The sequence below is a fragment of the Pteronotus mesoamericanus genome, unplaced genomic scaffold (genome assembly GCF_021234165.1).
Source record: "Pteronotus mesoamericanus isolate MK-2021 breed Mesoamerican mustached bat unplaced genomic scaffold, CSHL_Meso_final contig_84, whole genome shotgun sequence".
NCBI classification, from domain to species: Eukaryota; Metazoa; Chordata; class Mammalia; order Chiroptera; family Mormoopidae; genus Pteronotus; species Pteronotus mesoamericanus.
In genome coordinates, this window is record NW_026555267.1 from 7,390,417 (window position 1) to 7,416,588 (window position 26,172).

The 26,172-nt window shown below is 37.8% G+C and overlaps 1 protein-coding gene across 1 annotated transcript in view; it reads right to left on the bottom strand.

Moving 5' to 3' along the window:
* RNF43 (ring finger protein 43) overlaps positions 1-24,051 on the bottom strand; it is a 55,877-nt gene extending 31,826 nt beyond the window's left edge. Inside the window, exons 1-2 of the mRNA XM_054585545.1 lie at positions 23,841-24,051; positions 22,149-22,786 (exon numbers count right to left, since the gene is read on the bottom strand). Of these exons, the coding sequence (XP_054441520.1) occupies positions 22,149-22,400 (252 nt within the window). The 5' untranslated portion in view covers positions 22,401-22,786; positions 23,841-24,051. The remainder of the gene's footprint in view (positions 1-22,148; positions 22,787-23,840) is intronic.
* Between the last annotated feature and the right edge of the window lie 2,121 nt (positions 24,052-26,172).

A 26,172-nucleotide genomic window follows, 5' to 3' on the forward strand; every position in this document is an offset into this window, starting at 1 on the left:
AAAAAAAATTCTTGATTTTGTTTGCTCTAGCGCCTGTTTTCTTCTAAAGGATTTCTGTTTTAAAGATTGAGCTGCTTTCTTCCTCTGAAGTAGGGGAAGGTCTCAGTTGCCCTCAGTAAGAGAAAGGATGTGCTGAAGTGTTCATCCTCAGCAGATGCGTAAACCAGGAGCAGAGCACATGATGGCGTGCAAGGGTGCACGTCCGCAAGGTGTGCCTTCTCTTTCCTTTCATCCGTGCTCCTCCAAAGCTACGGTCAGAATCAGCAAGAAACTCTGGATGGGAGGTCAGAGGCAAGCCCCAAACTCAAAACATGCAACAGGAACGGAGGACCCAGAAAGCTGAGCAAAATGGACAACAAAACAAAGAAATAAGAGGCATGAGATCAAAGCTCTCTAACTAGTAAGTTATGAGGACTTCAATCAAGTTGATTACACAGAAAGTCTTCAAATAACATTGTTTCATTAAACATTGTCTCCTTATAACACTGATGAGAAAAAAATAATTGATTCCTAGCCAGGACCAGTGTGTGGAGTGCGCATGTTCTCCTCATGTCTGTGTAGGTTTTCCTCCAGGTGCTCGCATTTCCTCCCACATCCCAAAGATGTGCATGGGAGGGTCACTGGTGTGTCTCAGCTGGCCCAGTCTGAGTGAGTATGGGTGTGTGAGTATTCCATCACAGGGACTCTAAAAAGTATGGGCCCTGTGATGGAATAGTGTTCTGTCCAGGGGGGGTTCCCTCCCTGCGCCCTGAACTGCTGGAACAGGCTCTGGTCACCTGCCAACATTGAACTGGAAAAAGCAGGATGGAAAAGAATTACCTTCTATGTTTTTATTCATCTTTCTTAAACGTATGCATAGTTCACATTTATTTCCTATTTAATATTAAAAGGGTTTGGGGTCTTTATTTAGAAGTTTGGTGATGTTTTTGTGACCAAAAATATACTGTAGAAACTTAACTCCTGTTTATATCAACTGGCGTGTAGTAACATTGGTTTCGTTATGTCATTTCACTTAGTTGCAGTTTCCAAGAACCTATCAATGACATTGAGGACTTCCTGTACGAGGCGGTATGCAGTACTGCCTTCCTTCCATATTTTTTGGAGAAAGAATGTCTTATAGCTCTATCATTTTCCTTCAGTTCAAGCACATGGGGCAGGTGGTAAGGTATTGTTCATAGAGGAAATGAGTCTAGATGCTTTATATCTGGGATTCTGGTGTAAGGGACAAAATGTAGGTCTTCAACACTAACCTTGAATATAATGAGTATAGGATTTTTATTCCCTTGTTTATTTAAAACTGATGGTCTAATCTAGCCCTGGCTGGTGTGGCTCAAAGGATTGAGCACCAGCCTGCAAACCAAGGGGCTGCAGGTTCAATTCCCAGTCAGGGCACATGCCTGGGTTGCAGGCCAGGTTCCCCAGTTAAGGGCATGCTAGAGGCAACCAAATCAATGTGTCTCTCACATATTGATGTTTCTCTCTCTCTCTCTCTCTCCCTCCTTTTCCCTCCCTCTAAAAAGTAAATAAATAAAAATCTTTTTAAAAATAAAAAAATAAAATAAATAAATCTATGGTCTAATCTAAATTTCACTCTTGAGCAATGTGAACAAACACTTCAGTAACAGTAGCCTTGAAACTAATCTGAACATCTTTGAAAATACTCATCATAAAAGGGTCTTCTGCAATTAAGATGTTTACGCTAAGTTCTGCTTGGTTTTCCTGCACTACCTTTTGGAACCAGAATACTCAATGGGAAGGCAGGTCTCATAATTCCACCACTGCAAAATTCCACTCAGAAAAATTCTAAAAGTGGCATCAAGGTTCCATTTTCTAAGTGCCTAGAACACTCAATATGTGCCTAGCAAAATTAGCAGTTTAATAAAAATGGCAGAAGAAAATGGATGCGAAACTTAAAGGAAAGAAGCTAATTTTTTAAAAAAAGGACTGAAAAAATCCTTTTCTCAGAACTGGGAAGGAGTTTCCCTGATCACCCCCGTCCACATTTTGTTCTTTCTCCTTATCGTGAATTCCAGCAGAAGCTCCTTGAATACTTTATTTGGCACTTATTGCAAGCGGTCATGGTGGTAGTTATCTCTGGTATATATCTAGTATTATCTTAAGGTCTCAATTAGTAAGCACTTTGAGGGCAGGAATGTTTGTTGTTTTATGCTCCCTTGGGCCCTCTCCAGGGCCCAGCATTGTGCCTGGCACTAAGGGTCTAGTAATTCTGAATAACTGTACAGCTAATTAGAGACATGGGATACACTGAGGACCAAACTTAGAATCAATTAGGAGTAAAGGGGCAAACTAAAAAAAAGTGAACAGTGAGGTTGTAAACCTTTCAGAACATGAATGTAGGGAGGAAAACTGAATTGAAGAATGAAGTTTCTGATCCAGGTGATAATTCCTTCCAACTATTTATTCCTGGTCAAGAGCTTTTTGTTTTGTTTTGTTTTTCTTTTTTTCTTCCAGCATCAGCCGGGTATGGAACAAAGGAAATTAATGATTTAGCTATTGCTCCAGTGCTGAACGTTTGGAATCAGTCAGGGTTTGGGCCTCGCTGGCTGTGCACAGAGTACCAGGGCTTCAACGCCGCAGAGGGGGCCCATGCTGGACGCCTGGCTTCTAAGCAAGAGAGATGAAAGGCTCCTAATGTAATAACTGACGGTCTCTCAGTGCCGTTTGAACTGTTTACAGACTGAGTTAACGATTACAGGCAATGTGTATCTTGGCCAGGTGCCCAAATTTCTTACCCACCCGCCAGATATTATCAAAGAGCCCTTCCATGCCTGGCTGGAGTCCTTCCAAAGCACCTCACAGAGATGCCGACACAAAAGGAGTGTTCAGAATGTGCTCGCGCGCGCACTCTCTCCTCTCTCCCTCTCTCTCTCTATCTCTCTCTCCCCCTCCCTCCCTCTCTCTGTCTCTCTCTCTCTCCCTCTCTCTCTCTCTCTCTCTGTCTCCCCTGAGGCCAAAGCAAGCCAGTCAGAGTATCAGGTCTGACTTGGGTGGTGAGAAGGTTATGTTTCCAGGGCTGCTCAGGACTGGGGAAGGGGTCAAGGTCAGCACTGGGGCCAGGGAGAACCAGATTCCTTGCTAAGCAGCTTGGGAGGTGTAGGTAAGAGTCTTCACAGCTGGCAGCTAAAGGATGATGGGGGTGAGGAAACAAGACCCTCGAGATGAGGCAGAAATCGGCACGACCACATGATACCAAAGCCCCTACGACAGCAGATATGTAAGGCAGTGGACAGAGCAGGGAGGAGTATATATTGTTTGTTCTGATAACAATGCACTAATTGACAGAGAACATCACCTCAAGACTAGGATAAAAGACTTCAAAAATGACAGTAAATGAAGTTGGGGGGGAGCTCAGAGGACACCTCTTTATTGGGGTGAGTCCCAAGAGGCTGAATGGCATTGGTTTGAGCATTATCAAAATGTTTTTCACATAAATACATATGAATATTACTCATGAGATGTAATGGGAAACCGGCTAGTTTACGACAGAAAAACGGACAGCACCAACAATGCTGGAAAAGATTTCTGGGGGCAGCAAATATTTAGAGAGCACTCCACCAGGAAGAATTGCGTCTAGTTATTATTTAATTATATGTTAACTTATGGACTACAAAAGAAGATAGAAGTGTTCGCTGTCGGCCTCTGACTACATTTAAAAGTGGAATAAAAGGCAGTTCCTACCACTAAGACCTATAAATCTGGAGTCAGTATGTAAGATAGTTGCACATTCACTCCAAAACTATTATCATTACTATAACACTCCCAAAGGGGGATACCTGTCTTCCAAATCTAAGGAGGGGTTATATGGCTTTTTAAATATCTATATACCATATTGTGCCTGATGTTGAAGGAATAAATATAAATTACAAAACGTTCTTGCAATAAAATTCGGGGGCAGTGGCTGTAATTCATCCTACTTTATCCATATATGAATATAATCATCATCATTACATTGTTTCCTTGGATTTCCTTGGCAGCATCAACTGGATATGGTTGTTTTACTCTCCTGTCCTAACTTGCTGGCTAATGTTGCTATTAGAGAGCAGCTGGTGACCCACCCTGTATAGTGGGGGCTAGGCCTTCATGTTAAAACTTTTTCAGACTACCTACCTTGAGGTGGAGATGAATGTGACATTATTCTTTTGCTGACAGTGTAGGTCAAGAAACTGATTGATTAGACTTTTGAGATATATTCTAATGTTTTATATTTTCTACAACAAACCACAACTATCGTGCATTTACTTCACTGTGCTTTGAATAGAAACACAATGGGATATTGTTAAGTTGCTTCATAGAAGCACTTTCAACATTCTCTAGACTCCCATCTACTGGGGATACTATTCTCTCCCGGGAAAAGATTAGCGTTCAGTTTGATTCTTAGAATACAAATCAAAATCTTGGTTGCACTGAAATTGTAGAAAGAATATGAGTCAGTGGTAAGCTTGAGAGGTAAAACTACAAAAGTAAATCCTATCAGGTGATGGTTAGTTTTATGAAGAAATCCCAGATAATCCCTTAGAATCTGGTCCCACATTCTTCTAGAAAATAGCCTCAAAGAGGAAAGAGAACATCTTCAGCTTCTCTATATAGGTGGTTATCAATGACTTGATATTGGATAGAACGAAGAAAAGTAATGCATTGAATATTGTACAAATGGAGAGGAATCATTTAGGAAGCTATTAGGGAAACAGAAGAAATCAAGTGAGCAAGAACTTAGAGGCGGACAGTATTTCAGAAACAAGACAGTCCAACAATCCACTGCACACAGCGTGGGTGAGAGAGTACACTGGGATTACGTACACTCTATCCACCGCTTAGAGTCCTTACTTTATACGAGATGACTACACAAGAAGTTCAAAGCAGGCCAACAAAGGGGTAGGTGGACTTGAGATGATTCACAGGGAAGGGCAAGGGCCACCTAGACGAACACTATAGAGGATAACAACAGGAAGGCTATAGCGCAGTCGTTACCTCTGCGGTGCCCGGACTAGTCCAGATGCACCGGCTCCATTGGAACGGCAGCTGTGTCTTTGAACTTCAGGTCTCTGGGGGGTGGGGAGAATGGCCTTCTTTCATCCTCTCAACTACTCTCACCTTCAGGGTTGTGAAAAATCTATGGAGGCACAATGGTTTAGCTATTTTACAGATATTCTGCCTTATCTAGGGAACCGAAACTCTACCACAGGGTTCTCCAAAGTGGGGGCATGGTGCTGTGCAGGCAAGTATATCAAGAGGAAAACAAAGCTCCTTATCAGTTTTCCACATAATCAGTTTGCTTGTACAGATTGACAATATATGGAAAATAGATAAGAAACCCTGATTTCCTTCTTCATGAGATTACTACTACAACCTCTCTGCCTTCAGTATTTAACAAAACTAGCAAATATGAAACAGGATCTGAAACTCCTTTGGGGGAAAATATAAGGTAAAGGCTTTGAGGCAGCCAAATGATCTGCCACTGCATGACCTACCTATCCAAAGATTATGGAAAGGGTATTGTCAATAAGAGGCAACATAATGTGATGGTAAATTCCCTAGATGTAAACACAGACATGATTCAATTATTTCAGAGGCCTGGATCCATGTAAGATCCATACTTACTCTCACAGCAGTAGCTATGAAGTTATTCCTTCTTTATAAGGGATAGTTTATGATTATATATACTTGAACTCCTACAAACAGTCACAGCTCTCTGATAAGTAAACCTATCATGGCAATGAAATCAGAACTATAAAACACAAAAACCTGAGAAGGATTCTTTTGGAAGGAAGATCATATAACTTAGTCCCTTGCCATAAAGATCAAGTGTTAAAGAAACAAACAAACAAACAAAGAAAAAAGATTAGACTTGTTCTGCAGCTTAAGAAAAAAAAATGTGGTATCTCTAGCTAAAAATTTTCTAGATGATGCAGGAACTGCTGCTTAGAAACTACTTTCTAAACAAACTGCAAAGGGATGACTCTAAACATTTAAAAAATGTATTACAATAAGGTCCTCTGGGGAACTGCCTTACCATTAAGGATGGAGAAAACCACAGATGCTGTGATTTCAGTTCTTTTTCATTTTTCTGTATCTTGTAATTGTCTTTAAAATCTAAGCTTTCATTTGATAGGGAGGAAAAAAAGGATCTTTTCCTGATGGGAAGACACAGCTGTCAGCATGTACCTTGGCATACATTTGCCTGTTATACAGCCTATAGAAGACCATCTCCAGATGAACAGCAGCAGCAACACACCCACTGATTCAACAAAATAATGGTTATTTTATGACATTTATTGAACACATACAGTGAACCTGGTGCAGTACCTGGCATAGAAGGGAACAGGCCCAACCTAAATTAGACCAACATAATACAGAAGATACAAAAGTGATAAATTTCCACAGTGATAAGAATCATTTACTTTGACAGTGGGCACAGATTTCTTTTAATGACCCCAAAATCTGAGAGAAAAGAAACAGAATGACCATTACGTAGCTTAAAATTCTTAAGGAGAAAGATAGCCAACATAACTGAAGAGAGATAAACGAGCAGAACTTCAAAGGAAAGAGGAGAAACTCAGCTCCCAAATGTTAATTTGAGACAAGGCTGAAACAGAGAGAAAGACATCAGTTTGTGAGGAAATTAGACTTGATTGTTTTCTGCTAAGTGAAATTTACTAAAATTATGAGTGGAAGGATAGGCTTCAGGGAAAATATAGAGAGAGGAACTGTCCTAAGGTTATCCACTTTTCATGTGGCCATTTTCTCAATAGGTGAGATTTCGAAGGCCAGATAATTAATTTGGCTTTAGGGTTTCCAAAGGCAGCTATTTTCAGAGACTGGCGCAAGGTTTGCTTAGAGGAAGCAGCTTCCCCTAAAGGTCTGAAAGTAGTGTTTAGGATATATACATATATTTTACATTCTATATTAATGATCTATATATAATATGAATAATATATCATATATAAGTATATATAATATGTGTTTTTGTATATATACATAGAAACACATATATTACCATAGTAGTCTCAGGGTGGTTGCTTTTTCATGACGTTAATTTAAATAACTTTGTATTAGGAGTTGGCATGCTATACACCATCCTTATCTTCAATTTCCTATAGAATCTGTTGAGTTCCTTTGGTTCTAATGGAAATTTTCAGATTTTGTACCCAACTTTACACTTACATGGTAAAAGCTAGGTTGAGCAATTTTTAAAAATCTCTGTGTAGAGATACATAAATTGGGCTAGGGATTGAAAAAAACAAAGTTAATTGGAAAACTACAGGGGTAAAAGTGTATGTGTATAAGCAAGTTTTATTGCAGGAAAATCATTTAAAATCTAAAACAAATAAACAATTCATCAACTAGGTTTATGAAGAATGTGCCCTTCTTTACATAACATTACAGCAACCCCACAAACTCAACAGCGTAAAGAAATACTTGTGCAATAATTCCACTCCATTCTCAAATACAGCTGCCAATCAGGGAACTGGATATTCTGATTAGCACAAGCCCTTTGGTATAGAAGTCACAAAGTAAAAGTGCAATTTATTTAGTTTTCCAAGGACCAGGAGGAAGTCATTTAAAAAATCTTTACTTTTGAAACCCTTTCTAAAATGTATTAGTGTACTTTCCTGACTAAATACGTTACCCTGAACATAGTTTAACCTTTATTTGGTGTCTTTGGTCTCTACACTGTAAGGATATCATTTTATGGTCATTTTAGTATGAAATAATTTATATTCTGAAGTATAGGAGGTAGGGCTGCACTTACAGTGTCCCTAGGAAGTCCCTAGGCAACTTTTATTTGTTTTTTAGATTCTTTATATCTGCTTCTTTCTTTCATCTCTAACTCATAAGCACAGTACAGAAAAAAATCCCAGTTAATTTGGTATTTATTCTGTTTAATAAAAAATTTTGTATATAACTCTGGTTCTAAGGTAAGGAATAGAATTGGAAATAAAAACTCAAATGATCAGATATTAAATTAACTTTGCCACCAAGAATGCCAAATATGAACAAGGTATTTAAAGACTGAACTATTTACTTTAAACACATTTTCAGACATTCTACCCATAAAAATGGAGGTTGGCAGTCATTCACTTTTAACACCCTATTGCTTAGGATCTCAAGACTTTGTCCAACAGCCTTAATAAATGTATGAAAGTATCAAGAGGTAAAGGTCAAAAAAGGAACCAGGAACATCAAACAAGGCTGCTGGAAGTGACCCAAAACATCACATGCTGGCTTTTCCTTTTAATGATAATAACAGTGATACTGAGTGTTTATCCATTCCTTTATTTCAAAGAGCTTCAAATGCTTTGCAGACATCTCTCACTAATCTTTATTAGGCCTTGGGAAGAAAACAGTTTTCCCCAAGAAGTACCATCAGAGAGAGAAGAAGCTTTCCCAAAACCCGTGGAAGGGAAGACACTTGCCTCTCCATCTTCCCCTGTACACGCTTGTTTTCTGACTCCCACTATGCAACGTCACACTGTGATTGAAATGGATTACAATACCACACAAGTGTTGAAAGGATAATAATGGTACCTGAGTTTGTTTCTAAAAGAGCTATAAGCTCTGTGTGTTTAATCATAACAGGGAATAGGTAAATAGATGAGAAAACCCGTAATTACCTTTATCCCATTACTTATCTATGGCGGGGGGGGGGGGGGGGGGACTTCAGATTGGTAAAGTTACAGTATGGAAAACAGATTTTCTATACTGCAGAACATTAGTCTCTGAAATGGCTCAAAGGATGATCCTTACCTCAAAATGATTTCTAGGCCACAAATATTTGGTAGGTGTTATGACTGAAACTGCTTAGTCTCATTTTGATGCAATACTTCTCAGATGGGGAACGGGGAGTCTCCAGGACTTGTGGGATTATTTCCAGCTAGGCTATGGAACCTTATCTGCTGAGCTTCAAAGAACTACGTGTTGGGACCAGCATAGCACGAGTATAATGAACTGGTAAATTAGTTCCCGTCACGATCCTGAACTCCCTTCCTGCAAGGCTGGACAGGGAGCTGAGGCTTCAGCATGTGCGCAGTCCTTGCAGGGTCACAGCAATGAAAAGAGTACTCCAAAATTTCAAAACAGGGAAAAAGTAAGAGCGATTGATATGCAATACAGTTCTAAGATCCCTCTGACTCTTGAGAAGTAAAAACTTAGAAAATAGCTGCTTTGTATTGTGTCAGTGATCATGGGGGAAAGCGAATGGGCTTACTAACATAGAACAACCACTTGCACAAACATCCAGGGAGGGCAAGTGATTCACCCTGGCACAAGCAAGGCGGTAACGGAACTTAAGTTCCCATCCTAGATCCTATACTGTTAGTCACTCTCTAAGACACTAAGGCTACCTGTTACCACATTATGGCAATATTTAATCAGTCCTTTGGCCCACAAAATTTTTAACTGAAGCTTTGTCTTTTTTAGCTATATTAAAAGTACAAGTAGTCTTGCCTAGTTATTTTAGGATAATGACAAACTGAATCCAAATAGGTTAACTGGGCCCAAATCAATAACCTTCAAACTTAGTATTTCTTACAGGAATTAGGTGAGTAAGAACAAGCTCAAGCCCCGACCAGTGTGACTCGGTTGGGTGTTGTACCACAAAGAGAAGGGTTGCTGGTTCAATCCCTGGTCAGGGCACGTGTCTGGGTTCCGAGCCTGATTTCTAGTCAGCGGGTGTGTGAGAGGAACCTGATAGATGTTTCTTTTCACATATAGATGTTTCTCTTTCTCTCTTTCTCCCTCCCTCCCCTTCTCTCTAAATAAATAAAATTTTTTATTTTAAAAGAAGGATCTCAAGTCTAATTATTATTGATAATAACAAAACTTTACATTTGCAATTTTCAAAGACAATTCTCATACATTATTTCATTTCACGTAGGCAGGTTATTTATTATTATCCCCATTTTACTCCTGAGGACACAGGCTCAAAGACATTAAGCAATTTTCCTTAAGGTCATAAAGCTAAGAAGGATCAGAGCGGACATTAAAACACAAGACTACTGAGAGTTCTTTTGACTGTAGGATGTCGCAACTCATTTTAGAATGCCCTTTATGCCTTATTATCATATTATATCATTATATGTGGATACTGTGCAAAGAGCACTATTTGATGGGCACATTATCTTCAATTATCTGATAGGTGATAAAAATTATGTTCTTAGGCCAGAAGGCCTCCAGTTATACATAGAGTTAGAAGATAATGAAGTAATTCTACTCGTAAGGAAACCCAAGAAACACTGATAATTCAAAAGGAAAAAAAGTCCTCATCAAGGAAGTTAGATTGCCTCTGAAACAATTGCTTAATCAGAGAACATTCAACTGGTGGCCAACAGGGTAACTTACATTCCTGAGGAAAGGAAAAAAGCAGCAGAGTCAAATGGTAGCTTCGCACGCCTGCAGATGCTGCACGGTGTTCTGACTTTGAAGATATGTTTCTGGTCTCTTTTTGGATAGATCACACTCTCCTCCATGTTTACTGGATGCATAAATGCAGAAGGCAATTTCCAAATAATAAATCACCCGATGATTCATTATCATTAAAATCCTCACAAAAATCTTGAAAACCAAGTGAATCAGTAATTTACACCTCTTCCACTTGATTTAACAATAAAATGATTGTTGAATGCAATGCAAAAACTACCTTAGCAGTCAATGGGGGAGCTAGTACTGTTGTCCTGGAATTAAGACAACCAAGTTTTGGCGTGCGTGCACCCACTGCTTAGGTGCCAAGTGCTATATAGTTTCTGAGTAGAGTCTGGCTACAGGAGAAAATCAGATCTTCTGGCAGCACTTACAAGGCAGGTGCAGTCATAAAGAACTTGACTTTTGATTCCATTGTCTCTGTCAGGACAGGTGGTTTTGGTAGAAGTATGGAATCCTGCCAGACAGGCTCCAGCTCAAACTTCCCTTTAGAAACAAAACAATAAAAATGGAAACAAAATGCCAAATCCTGTTCCATACCTTGAAGATTGATACTGCTTGAAAAACTAGGGCATTTCACATAACACTAATTTGGTTCAAGCATACATCAACTCAGGAGAAATATGATTACAAAAATGAAAGGTCAATTGCAGGTTGGGCTCTTCCCTTACAGTTCATTCCTTCCCTGTTCCCCTGTATAAAGTATAAACTAAAGGGACACATATATTTCAGTGAAATTTACACATAAATTCTTATTGTAAAATAACTCCCTAAACTGTAATCTCATACCTGCACAGGAGTAACACAGGCAAGTTAGCACTGCTGAGTGGAATAAAAACCTTTGGCAAATCCTGCCTAACCCACACATTCTGACATAACTTCCTAGTGCAAACTAGTGCATTTAAAATTTTGTGAGGCTTTGGCAGTTGATGATTGTATCAAAGAGACTGTCTTTGTCTAAAACAAGACTATAGCATGGTAGCTCAGAACAGAGCAGAAATATAAAGGATTGTTTCTGGTGGCAAAGATAGACAACTGACATTTTTACCAGGTTTGTCTTTCAGGGCAAGCTTCGGTGCTGATGATGTGGGCTCCTAACCACTGCAAGAAGGTTCTGAGGAAGAGTGCTCAAAGAATCTTTGTGGGAGCACTGTAGCTGCCACTATTGGAAATTGTGAGCATTTTTGGTGTTCTTGGAATTCTATTTCCAACCACTACTTTGTGGTTGCAATGAAGGGCTAGGGAGAGATTGGAAGTCTTCTAGAGCAAATACTTTCTTCTGTTCATAATCACAGAGCCAAGATTAAAATAACAAAAATGTACTTTGCCCAGGGCATAATTCTGCCTGCATCTGATCTATCCATCACTTTATTTTTCCTAATTCTTGTTTTTGTTGCTGTTAATCTGCACTAGGAAGGACAGTTAGATAATCTATAAATGGGTTCCAGAAAAGCTTGGAAAAATGCATGGACTCAGAGAAGGATATTTAAGAAGGAGCCATAATCTCTGAGAACAGTGCCCTATAATGTCCCAAAGTGCAACAACCAAAATATTAAATGAATCATTGTTCTTACCTAGTAAATAATTTCTTAAAGTGACAGTCTTAATTCTCCCTAAATGGCAAATGGTCTATTAAAGGCCCCGGAGATGAGGCTGTGAAGCTAGCACTTAACATGGTTGTGCCTCTTGATGCCTGACTCAATCAGTTTAAATCCAAAAGTAAGTTCCTCCTTCATTTACCTGCCAAGACCTGAGTTCAGGCCCTCAGGGTGCTGAGGTTTTCCTTTGTGGGTGAAAATGACATCATCAACACCTCAGACACAGTAGGGTATGCAGGGAATGTGGCTCCCAACATTGGTTATATCATCAACAGCCCTGGGAGAAACCTGAAATCCCTAAGAGTTGAAGCACTGAAGGTTTAAAAAGGTGTTTTTGTCATTGTTTCAAGCTTATCAATAGAATTTGCTGTTTCCCAATAGCAGGTTTAATAGCAGGTAGAGGAAGGGTACCTAAGAACCTCAAGAACCAAACATACAGAAGTCCAGATAGAGCTACTCAGCTCAGCTGCATCTTAGGGGTGTATCCAACCAAGAAAGAGTAGAGACTTAGTTATATTAGGCTCTCTCCCAGCTCTGAGATGAGTATATTCTTTGGGGGACTTGCTAATGTTGCAACTTTGCATTCAAAATAAATTCTAGGCACTCGCATAATCCCCCAGTCTCCTCCAAACTTTCTTTGATGTCCAACAACTAAGGACAAGAATCTTTGATTATAAAACAATTTCTTTGGCTGGAAGAAAATTCTTTGCAGGGCGTAAATAGCAGGAGAAAGAAAAAATTTTTCTGAAGTGCAAACTAGTTGGAAACCCCCTGGGGAAAGAATCTGATTCCCAGTCTTTGAGAGGACCGGGCCTGCCTGTACAAGCTGCCTCTGCTGCAGGCCTCTGAGAAGACGCTTTTGTGTCTACTGTATGGCCCTCAGCGACAGCAGCAGCCCTTTTTTTCCCCTCTTTTTTTTCTTTGCCAGCAGTTTTCCAACTCAGGGGACACACAATGCAGAAAGTCACGGTTTAATAACAAGGCACAGTTCCTAATCAGATGGCCCCATTTTCACTCCTCCAAGGTGCCTTCAGATGCTTACATACTGGAACTCTATCCCCCAGCCTCACACATCTACCAGCTGTTCTCAAATCTTATTTATAGTAATTATTCAACTTATCTCTAAAAATTCAACTTCACAAGGTATTTCAGGATCAGATGCATCATCCTCCTTCTACTACTAGGGTCCTTCCCAGAGATTCAGATTCACTGAGATGCAGGTTTGTGATAGAAGTGATGGAAGTCAGTGAGGTTTAGCCCCTGGGACATTCCTGAAGGATTCAGAAAAGTGGTCCTCAATCCAGTACAGATATTTTAAAAGACAAAGCTCCAGAGAAGAACTCGTTTTTCTGTGTGTTAACTGAATGTAAAGACAGTAAAGGACCAGAGGAAGAGGAATACAGTTGAGTCTGATGCTTAGTTTTGCTACCAATCTTTTGTGTAACTTTAAGTAATTTGGTCAGATTCTTTTGTACCAACTACCCAATTTTATCTCAGGGAAAAGAAATAAATAAGCAAGTTACATGTCCCTTTAGTATACCAAGTCTATTTCTAGAAAAAGAATAAATTAAATGTTTAGAGCTGTTGGCATGGGAAACACACAATAGAATGTATGTGATGTATTATAGAACTGTATACCTGAAACCCATATAATTTTATTAACCAATGTTACCTCAATAAATTCAGTAAAAAGGTAAAAAAATAAAAATAAAAATAAAACACCAAAATTTAACTAACTAAATAAATGTTTAGAGCTGGAAAGGATCTTAAAGATATTTAGTTACTCTACCAACTCTACCCCAACATATGAAAGGTTAAGTGACTTGCTTTTATTTATTTTTTTAAGATTTATTTATTTATTTACTTATTTTTTGAGAGAGAGGAAGGGAGGTAGGAAGTGAGGGAGAGAAACATCAATTGGTTGCCTATTACACATGCCCTGACCAGGGATGACCGAACCTGCAACGTAGGGGTGTGCCCTGACCAGGAATCAAACCAGCGACCTTTCATTTTGTGGGTCAATGCCCAACCAATCAAGCTACACCAGTCAGGGCTTCTTTTGTTTTTTAAATGGGCATAAAGCACCTGTGGACTTTTCATATACCCACGGGGGATAACTAAATTTCATATAACCTCTAATGATGATAAAAATATATATAATGTATACCATGCAGGTTTAAAAACTTTAGAGCAAGTAATAACCAAATGTTGTCATAGCAGATATGTATACATTCTTCTTGAGTTGGTTTCTATATCCTTCATATAGTACTGAAATCAACAAATTTCAGATAATGGGAATAATAGGTACTAATGAATAAAGTCAATAATTTTTTAAAATCTTGGTATTAAAAACAAATTTTGCTGAATCAAGATGATATTCATATACTCTTCATGTTCTACAGTCTTAGTATTTATTTCTTCCTTATGCAGTTTGTGAACAATTAAAAGCGAGTCTATGAGATTATTAATTCAAAAAGTACTCCCAATATGTTGAATTCTATTTACAGCTCAACTTTCCTTCTTAATTTTACTACAATTTAACAGGAACTTCTTGCACATTTTAGAAAATCATTTTGTGATTTGAAAAGAAAGCCATGATGTTTAGTTACTTGGACTTCTAAACAAAACACTACAGATGAGTACTGTACATACAGGAATATTTATACAGGCCATAATACAACCTATATTTAACTGATAACAGAGAAAATTAGAAGGTATAACTCTTTGGTTTAGTTGTCCTCCAGCTTTAAGTTGCCTGGGTTAAAAGTTTTTATTTTTTGTTTTTCCTTGGTCATAGGGGATATCTTGAGACAAAATCACCAAAGTCACTTAAATGACTCCTGAGAACATGAAAATCAGCATTCCAAAGTGTCTATGCCTGCACCCCTCATTTGGCATCCAGCACATGCTGCCTTCCGCTGTTTAAGTTGAGTCTCCTCAGATGGGCGAGGCTGGGGTGTTGCTCTGTGTTCCTATAGGACCTGCCACAGCAATTGGTACAGAGTAGGAGGCCCACATTTTAAGACATCGAGAGAATCCAGTGCAACCCCCAGTCAGTAAGATTCCCAGCCTACACTTCATAAAGAGCCTCTATTGCTCTGTAGTGATTCTATGGCAGAATAAATGACATATTGTGCCACATAAAGTAATGCTAAGTTGCAGCAAGGTATTTTTCGTTTGTTCACTTGTTTTAAAGTATGCCTTCTAATTGCCTAGGGACTAAAGAGGGAAGAGATTCTTTGGCAGTCTATAATGTCTTCTTAATGGAATGTTCAGGGGAACATATCTGCCAACATCTGCGTTTTAATTTCCCTGCAATGACCCAAAACAATTTAAAATAAATAAATAAGGTTTACTGAAAATACTGGCCAGTAAGATGTGGCATTAGATTAGCAGTTCTTCGACTGGCAAACTACTAATATCTCTGAGTCTGTTTCTTCCTCTGTAAAATGAAATGATTGAATTAGGAGACACTGCCAGTAAGGCAGAGGAGTAAAGGAACAGAGCATGCTGTATCACACCCAAAGCACTCAAAATAACTGACCTCATAGTCTACTTAAAATGTGGTGAGATAAATCTGTTTCGCCCTCAAGTTATTTCCCAGCAATCAGAGTTAGCACCACCATAATGTTCCTTATATTCACTCAATAAATATTTATTGAGTACCTATTATGTCTAAGGCACTATTCCCAAGAATACAGTTCTGAACTCAAGGGACAAAAATCCCTGCTTTCACCGAACTCATAATCTATGAAGGGAGACAGACAACTATAGAAGTAAAACATTATAGTATGTCACATGGCAATAAGTTTATAAAGAAAAATAAAGCAGGGAAGGAGAACACGACTTGGGGTGGGGGAGAATAGAAAGAGTCCTTTGAAATAGGATGGCCTACGCAAGCCTAACTGAGAAGGTGTATTTGACACTTGCGGGTGACATTTGAAAGACTAAGAGAAGAAAATAACTGGGATATAAGTGGGACTAGTGAGAGGAAGGCCCTGAGGTAGAAGTATGCCTGGTTTAACTGAAGGACTATAGGGAGGTCAGAGAGGACAGCTCAGCCGTTGACCGTATTTTTAGCTTTTTAGGATTTTCACTCCATAGAATTGTTATCTGAGAAATCCCCATCCTCAGATACCTTAAAAATTGGATTATTTGTCTATTTCCTACAAAGCAGATTGGGCCCATCTCTCTGGAACTTTGTTCTTGGGTAAATTACTTGCTCTCTCTTCCCCATTATGTTTTATTTTCTGTAAAATGAAGCAACTATCACCTGTTCTTATGTGGCTTGCACTTATTAGTGAACCATTTTAAGATTCTTAGAAGTAAATGTATAAATTCAATGGAACACCATCATCACATTCTTCTCTAACAATATCCTGTTACCAATTCTGGTTCCTGACAGGACATTTATAGTAGTACGTTGGTCATTTATATATCTTTTTCCTCTACTGTACTTAGCAATTTGAAAAGAATAATAGAGAAAAACAAAGTAAGTTCCAAAACACACTTTCCAGTCAATAAAATATAAAGTAAAATCTATTAAAAACAAGCCTAATCATAAGCCTTAGGGATATCCTTAATGCTCTATAAAAAGTAAACTGCAGCTAATTTTTAGAAAAAGAAAATTATGACACAGATACACATGCACACACATACTTTACTACAAAAACTAATGAAATGTCTACACCCAGAATCAGCTAATTGAACACTAAATAGACTGATAGGAACAATAACCAGGGCAGAGCTCATTCATTACCTACTGACCACAGAGATTTATGGATATGAACATAAAAAATTTTTGCTGGAATCCACATGAAGTATGAAACTATTATATATACAAATCTGTTTGATGAGTACTTATAAAAGGTATCTTCTTAACTTGAAAATTTTTCATTAAAAATATCCTGTAGCTTCCTTCTCTCCTCTGGGTGCCAAGATTCTAACAACAAAGCCAAGTCAAAAGGCTCTGAGCTGGCATTGCAGGAGGCAAGCACCTGAGATTGTGCATACAGAGGAATTATGTCTGATGGGTACTTCTGACTATGTTCCAAAGTCAATTATAAATTAATTGGATTATCTACACTTACCTCCATTTACATAAATAACTGAGAGTTGACTGTACTTTGAATATTAATACTTCTTTAAAAAGCTGGCTTCGATGCAAAAATCTTTGAAATCTCTGCTTCTAAGGAGATCTAACTTGAGTAATGACAGTTAAATGCATGTTGTTTCAAAGGTTACAGCAGGTTCCTGTGTTAGATAATTTACCATAGGCTGTTATAAGATGAAGAGAAAGACAATGAAAATTGTTACATTGAAAGGGAGATGCTGAATAAATAAACATTCTGCTTTACAAATATCTTTGCAAATGAGACACAAACGAGAGAATAGAAGAAATACAGAGGTTATTGGAAGTTAGCAGGATACTGTGTTCTCTGGGTCAATCTCAGACAATAATACTGACTATTATCATTCCTTTCTATTGTAGAAAGGGATTAATCATTTATATAAAGCCTATGCTGGTGTTCTGTTCATCTATGGCATTCTTAGATGTATAGAATTTTAGAGCTGGAAAAGCATAGGCTCTAGGGTTCAAGTTCCAACTATGCAACCTACTAGCTATGGTCATAACCTTGGAAGGTACCAGTAGTTTAAGCTCCAGTTTCCTTATCTGTAAAATGAAAGATAAAAGTACTGCACTTCTTTCATGAAGATTCAATAAGCTAATCCACAGAACATTCACAGCACAAATTTGTTACGCATTATTATATTTCAATCCCTCAATTTTACAGATACAGAATCTAAAGCCTAGAAAGGCGAACCATTTTGTCCCAGGTCACCCAGCTGCTTAGTGGCAGAGTCAGAAATGAAAGTCAGCCCCTTGAGTCACAGTTTATTCACTTTGTCAACTACACTTTTGCTATATGGCATTATCTCTATGGCTTTGTCCAAAACTTTATTATAAAGTTTTCTCTCCCTCCTCAAATAATTCATTTCAGGACCTGACAACAAATGAAGTAAAATTGCAAAGAGGAGATAACGAGGTGTTCACGAATAGGTAAATGAAGGGGCAAGCAGGGACATCATGCAAGGGGGCATTCGTCCAGGAGGTGTCCACTGCTGCTGCCCTAATGCTCATCTACCATCGCTCCCACTGCAGGCCTGAAGCCTCGGGGCAGTACATTCTAACGATGATCATCACTTTATCCTGAAGTCTGAGACAATCCAGGACAACCAGCTGAGCAGGAAGAGTCTCACAGTTGAATTGGTGACCTCTCTTCCACTACATTAAGATCCTCTACTTTGCTTTGAGAAGAAAAGATTAATTTAAGTTGTCCCTCTAATTAATACTTATGTAATATAAATATTAAGTAATATTTATGAAGGAAAAATATTAAGAAAGAAAATAAGACTAATCATGTTTCAAAGTGGTAGCAACCATATTACTAGAAATAATATAAACAAACATTCAAAAGAGGTAAAAAAAAACTACAAAATTGGATAATTAGACAAGGCATAAGCTTCAGTGCATTTCCCATCTACAATGCTATAAACCAGGAGAAGAATATATTCAAATGAAAAAGAAAGATTGTAAGAAGTTATAATTGCTATTATTTAGTCCTTTTTATCAGTCACTGGCCAAGTAATGAGGAAATCTGGAAAGTTTCCTTAAAATGGGAATTTTTTTTTTTTTGGTCTCCCACTTTCTCTCTCTGCCTCTTTTTAAAATGACGTATAATTGACATACAACATTGTATTAGTTTTAGGTGTACAACATGATTTGATATAGGTATATATTGTGAAATTATTACACAATAAGTTTAGTTAATATCTATCACTACACAGAGTTAAAAATATTTTTTGGCATGGTTTTTTGATGGCTACTTGGGAAAATAACTGATCACAATAGCAGTGGAAAGAAAGTTATGCTAAATATAAACACTAAGTGGAAACATAGACCAAGAAGTGGAAGGAAATCGGAAGAAAAGGGACAAAGACTGTGGCAAATGCAGGGCAAAGCTAAGAAGTAGACACTTCGAAGGCAACGGCAAACACGCACAGGGATGTGAAATGATCTGGTAATGCAAAGAAGCAGCTCTTGGGCAGAAAAGAAAGAAAAACAATAAAATTTGGTCAGGGCTAAGATGGGGAGTTTTGAAATGGAAGAATATAGCAACGGTTATATTTCCTCTTGTACTTTGACTTTCTTTAGTACTCTAAAAAGAATATTATAGTTTAAAACTTTAAACGTATCTTGTAAAATGGGTATTACTGTTGGTAAAAGGAAACCTAAGCACAAAGAGTGAGGTGTAAGGCTCAGGACAAAAAGTCACCAAGGCTTGGACTTTAATGTTCTTGTAAATACAGCTTTCAGGTGAAGTTGAGACAGGCACAATTATTTTAGAGACAATTCTATGGTCCATTTTATTATTAAATAAATTGGGGGCACACTGTCAAGGGATGTCTCTCTTTGTCTAACAAAAATTAAAATTGTAATACAAGTGAAAATCCAGTTAATTTGTGCCTTATGAAATTGTATATACCTTGAATTATTTGAGCAGAATGTTAGATTTTTCTGAAACCCTCTGGAAATTCCAGATACCACAACAAAGATTTTTTTTTTTTTAAATCACTGTTTTCATACCTTTACATATCCCAATCCATAGCATCCCCAGTTTTACAAAGGCCTGACTGCATCTTCAGAGACCATCAAGCAGCTAGAATAATTCATTCATAAGTAGAAGAATACGTAGAATTGCCCAAAATTCCTCAAAGCCAACAGAGAAGATCCCTTTAGATTTGTGATACCAGGGTATAGCTATACACCCAGAAAGCTAAAGTGCAGCAAAGCACAACTCCAGGAGATACAAATGGAACTCCTGTTACACAGAAGGCTTGGTTAACCACAGTTGAGTAAACCTGAGCTTCAGTATAATCTGATAAGGAATGAAGAGCATGGATTCTAGGCATGTAAAACCATGTGTCCCCAACACACTAGAGTTCTTTGAAAGAGTTAATCAAATACTGGATAAAGAAGGACTGATGCTTATCATTCAAAAGGTTGTTTTTTAAAACATAATTGTCTCATAAGAGACTATTAAGAAAATTTAGTAACTATTGTGGATTAAAAATTGATTAACAGACAATATACCAGGAACAATACTGAAAGTCTCCAGAAATTAATACTATGCTAGTTTACAAATTTATTAATGACCTAGAAGATGCTTACGTGGACTGAAAAGGTAAAGATAGACTGAAAATTGCCAACGACACAAACTTCTGTAAAGCCTGAAAGGCCTTGTTAAATAATAGATACAATGAAATTCCTTCTTCTCAAAATAAAGAAGCAATACTTAAAGTATATTAATAGGCTCAAAAAATTAGCAAATTTTACCAGTACAAAAAGGGCAGAATAAGAGAAGATTATCAAGATTGACAAAATAATAAATGGCAAAGAGAATGCCAGCTAGTGCCTCTTACATATCTTTTCCTCTGCGAATACACAGAAACTTTATGTAGAGCTTTATGACAGAAGAAAAAAATTAAAATAAAAAAGGACACTGTTCACGTAGTATATAACTTAACCCATTGAACATGCTGCTGCTACAGGGCATTAGTAAGACGCAAAGCTTAGTACACCTCCTACAGAACTCATAGTTCAAAATAGCGTTCTATAGTAAAATAGCTAAGGGTAAAAAAATGAAGCTTTTTTTCCCCCCATACTTTACGATTTAGGGTGCTGACTAGGCATGCTCAAAAGAAAGTTTCCTCTCCAACTGCTGTATTCAAAATGATTTATGTTTCAACTTTTAAATGTTCCTAATGCCATCCTTGAGTTCAAATTAAATTAGACTCTTATCCAAAAATTCTTAACACCATTTTTTGCAGATACATTCTCTTTCCCCATTTATTTTTCTAAATATCAGGACCTTCTATTTCACCCAATTCTTCTTCCACTTCCCTTATCCCAGTTTCAAAATATTGCCTAAAAAGTAATCATGAAGAACCATTAAACCATAAATGTAAAATCTGTGTTTGGAAAAGGGAGTTCTATAGTGTGTTAAAATTCTCGCCTTCTTTCTCAAAACAGACCGGAATTAAAATTCATATAATACTTTGGTTCTGTTCATATCATAAAACAGAAATCTGATCTTGGGTGCTGAGATAAATCATATTTTACAGCATTTTAACCTGTGTCCAAGAGATACAGTAAGAAGTGTCCTTTCTTAAATTAAAATTTAATCAATAAGCAACATAATTCTATGGCAGAAGGCACTGGAAGGCCACATTAAAAAGATACAGCCCTCTAGGCTCTATCTTCGTCATGGGGAATGAGCAGCTCACCTGTGAAATGCTATGGGCCTCATCAGTTCATAAATTCAACACATAAAGAGTAGGCTATGAATGAGTTATGGGCAAAATTCACAGCCTGAAAGCCTGAAAAACTGTGTGAGAAACTTTGTGAGTCAATAAAAACATGTAATTTTTAATTTTTTTAAATCATAAAATTATGTATAGACAATGCTAAAGTGATCAGGAGGCAAGTTTACACCTAGTGTCCATTTTGTAATCCAGTCCTCTCCATTTTGGGCTTAGCAATAGGGTGCCACATGTGGTATAAAGCCAGCTGTAGCATTCAAGCTTGACTGAATTTTAAAAGTGGCACAGTGATCAAATATACTCCAAGGGCATTCTAGCATTTCAGGGTGCTGCTCACCATTAAAATCACCCTCCCTACAGCTCTCTTCAAATTTAAACAGTCCTCAGTTAAATACAAGCCTGTATATTTCATCTATCAAAATATTATGTCCAGAATGTATCACTTGCAGAGAAAAGTCTTACTATGTGCATCTAAAACACCATGTAATTATCAGAGCTGTAAGTAAGCAGATGATCTTTTAAAATGTAGGATTTATATTTTTCTTCTCAAGTAAAAAAAAAAAAAAAATAAGAATTTGCTTTAGAATGCCAATGAGACAATACCCTTAAAAGATGGAACAAATAAAAAGGCAAGCAACAGAAGCCTTTGAAAATAGTATTTGGTTTGGGAGACAAAAGAAGGCATATTTCAAACAGATGGAAAGAGAAATATAAAAAAGGTATCCTTACCTGCATTAACTTTCCTTCTGCTGGAGTTATTTCAGCAACACCAGCAAATACACCTTCCAAAGTGAGATTCAGTTTTCCTGTAGGGTCCATTTTCAAGGGGATCACTCTGATAATAGCTTTCTGCTCTGCTGATCTTTCAGACTCCACCGCTGCTGCCAGTACCAGTCCTGTGCGTCCAAAGCCTGCCTGCAGGGTAGCCATCAGCAGCCAGGGCCAGAGGGCAGCCAGCTGCAGCTGGTGGCCACCACTCATGCTACCAGCTGCAGCAATGCACTTCGGCCATACATACTGCTTCCACTAGCTAATACCAAACGCAGATTCTCGGATCCAAACAAATAGAGGAAGAGAGAATTTATGCTTCAGTTTCAGAGACCCAAGTCATAGTTTTGGCCCTTCCTTTCTCTAAAGTATATTCCCAAAGGCAGGTGGCATTCCTGATCTGGCAGGGAAGAGGATGTTTTCAGCCCACTTCTGCTGCAGGTATGTCATTTTCTTCCATCTTCACTATTATTAGTGAAGATATCACCACTTCTCTTTGGAACTTCCAACTTTGCTTGAGGTTGAATGTCACATCCTGAATTTTTATTATGTCAGATCACTTGGTGCTGGTCTTCCATATGCATCAAGTTGTCGAGCCACTAAACCCAATGTTAATGAACAAAACAAGGCAAAGTAAACAACTCAGGCCATGCATTGAAGGTGAGAGTAAAAAAATTCCAGCTCAGAAAATGAGGAGATGGTCCTTTTTAAGCCACAAAATTTGTCAATGGTAAAAGGCTAAAGATCACAGGAGAATTTTTCTTTTAAATGGGGAAGGAGAGGAAACATTTCAGGTCACACCTTGAGAGATGTCCAAAGATGCTACAACACATATTTATAAAAGTTTATACATTAAACTGTATTTCAATGTGGCCAAAGGTCTAGGCCCATTGAATTTATAATACTTTTCATGAACTTAAAATATACTATAATTTTTTATGTTCTACCTAAATTTGCCTGTAAATTAGGTGGTAATTTATATGTCTTCACATATTACAGGACAATTCTGAACATCCAACCCTTTTCCAACTTTCAAATTAGAAGAATATTTGAAAAGGTTAGCTTTCCAATTATTTTTCCCAGTTAAAAACCGTATTTCTATCTTTACTTTTCCTTCTCTCTTAGGAGTTCCAGCTTTTATTCTCCTGCTTGAGAATGCCAAGCACTTTGATTTCCCATGAGATGCTTTTGGAAACTACTTTATTATCCTGACTTTATAATCTGTAATTTTCTAGGTTCATAAGTAAAACAAAGGACTATTCCTAACACGTTTTCAAATTCCTTGAGGGGGTGGGGTATAAAAGACAGGGGGAGTAGGGAGGTGATTAGTCTACAGGCTCTGAGCAGAGTACCCTGAAAAAGCAAAAAGCCTGAGTAGGGTAGATCTGTGCTATTTCTAGGCACACTTGAGAATTTGGGTCTTTGGACAACAAAATCTTATTTTAAAATTTTAAAATGTGCACCCTTAAGTAAATATAAATGCACTTCAACCACAAAGCCCACTGTGTTCAGAGGTCAAATTTTAAAAATCTTATAAAGTCTTCGGAATAAGTGCTGAAAAGCCAAGCAACTGAACATGAACCTGTTATACAGATTCTTTCTTTTGCTGAGGCAGAGGGAGAAAAAAAGGAATTTCAAAAGAAATCTGCAAACCTGTTGCGCTGTCGGGCCCACTGGAATCCACGGGGGTGAAACAAATTCAATTATGCTTTTATAGATCCTGCTCAAAAAAAGATTTCAACTGTTTAACCAAGTACAGCTCATTCTTCCACCTTCTTACTCTGCAACCAAACCAAGTGCCCCACACTGCAGGTAGGTGCCGAGAAATTCCGAAGCCTGAAAAAATAATCCATGCAGGTCAAAGGCAAAAACTTACTCCAGGGTTAGAGCTACTGTCCCCAAGAACTCTAAAAACACTTATAGAGAATCCAAAGTTATTTCTGAAATCGCCTTTCTAACAAAAGTTCTTTTTCTCCCCGAACAGCATATAAAATGACCAAATCTTGAAAGAGAAAAGAAGCAAAGCAACAATTCACTACCAGGAACACAGAAAATCCCAGAGGGAGAAGGCAATATCTCTGAATCATGGATGGACTTGGAAAGTTCGGAAGGATTCGAGTGCTTCCCTTCCAGAAAGACAATTCTGGATCACCTCCCTAGAGGAGGAAGCCTGTGGTTTGTAATTGGTGTTCTAGCTCGGCCTCTCTCCCCTGAGACTGCAATCACGCTCTCTACCTGCTGACACAAAGTGAGGGTGGAGCAGCTAGAGGCAACCACCCCCCCCGGCCTGCCCCTCCTCCTCCTGGCTGGCTAGGGCTCCGGCTTGGGCGCGCACACTCTTAACCAGACACGTTCTTTTGCTCTCTCTTCTCTCAGCTCCTCTACTCCCTCTATTGAGCCACAGCCAAATTGCATCCAGTTCAATACTCAATTCCTTTCTCTGGGTAAGCAAGCTACCACATGTAAATCAGGGCCAAACAGATATCTAAGCAGATTCTGCACCTACGAGCACAGCGGTATGAGGAAATAAAGAGAGAGAGAGAGAAAGAGGGAAAAAAAAGGAAACCCAGAAGATGAATAGACACAGGGTTTTGCAAATAGAGGTAGAGGTTCAAAGAGATTTCTGTTTATTCTGGGTTTTAGTGTCTATAAATGGCACAAAGCCAGAATACAGTGATCCTGTGCTGTAATATTTATTGATTTATTGTTCTTATGTCTACTACCTTGACAAGAACTCTATTTTATGCATAGTTTTTCTTCAGCTCTTACTGTCTTAAATTTAATAACTTTTCTAAACTGTGCCTCGATGGAGCTTTTAGAGCAGGTTGATGTCAGAGGTCTGGAATCCGCTGTTTTCTTCTTACATCTTTGGGAGGTGAAATAGTACTATGACTAGACCTATGTCCTCAATGTAAGACTGCAGGTAAGTCTTTGTCATAAATACAAGCAAAGGGGTAAAATATATGGGCCTAATGAGAAGAATATAGTCAAAATAAAACTAATTTTTGGCTGATTACTATACTCATGAACTATAACCCTTCCTGTAATCTTGTCGTTAGAAATAATGCATTTCTAATGTTTTTAAAATTTGAATTTTCAAATTTTCCAAGTTATATTTAACTGTTGCTAGACAGTTTTTGACCTGCTGCCAATAATCTTTCCAGATCGCACAAACATACAATGATGTGAATGTGGTTAAACACTACTGAACTGTACACTTAAAAATGGTTAAGATTTGTTTGTTATGTGCTTTAAAAATTGTGGTAAGAAGCACATAACATCAATCTTAATTTTTTAAATTGTGCAAATGAATTATACAAATTGATCATTTGCAAAATGTGGATAACAATAATTGTACTGTAGGTTTGTTGTAAAGATTAAATGACATAATGCCTCTAAAATAAAAAATTATGAGTAGTCTATTCACCTTGAGCAGTTTTTCCCTAAAGAAGATTTATGGAGGTTGTTTGGACATTTTAGGCCTAATAACTAACCTAGAGAGATGAATTCTAATGTAAATTCTTAACTTAGCACTTTTTCTTTATTGGCTGGACATTAAGAACGTAGTGCAAGTATAGACCTTTTATAGCTCCTTTCTAAAGAATAGAAATAGATCTAATTCTTCTGGAGAGAATTTTTAAAAATCTGTTATGGTTTTATATTTTTATTTTATGTATGCCACATAATAGCACAGCATAAATAATGTAAAATATATTATTACATGTGATATATGCAAAAATATATTTAAACTGAAGTGAGCTACTAATGGACTTTGACTCACTTATTTCTGCTTAAATCTTTCAAAGGAATCAAGAGAACCAAACCTGAGTTAATATACACATTTAGTTGAAAGAAGGAAGAAAACAGAAATATGGTTGCCCTCTCCTAAGGAAATTCTAAGATCTGGGAATAATGATAATATATATCATGAACTTCGGTACCCTGAGATACTAAGGATCAAACCAAACAGCTCTATGTAGTTTAG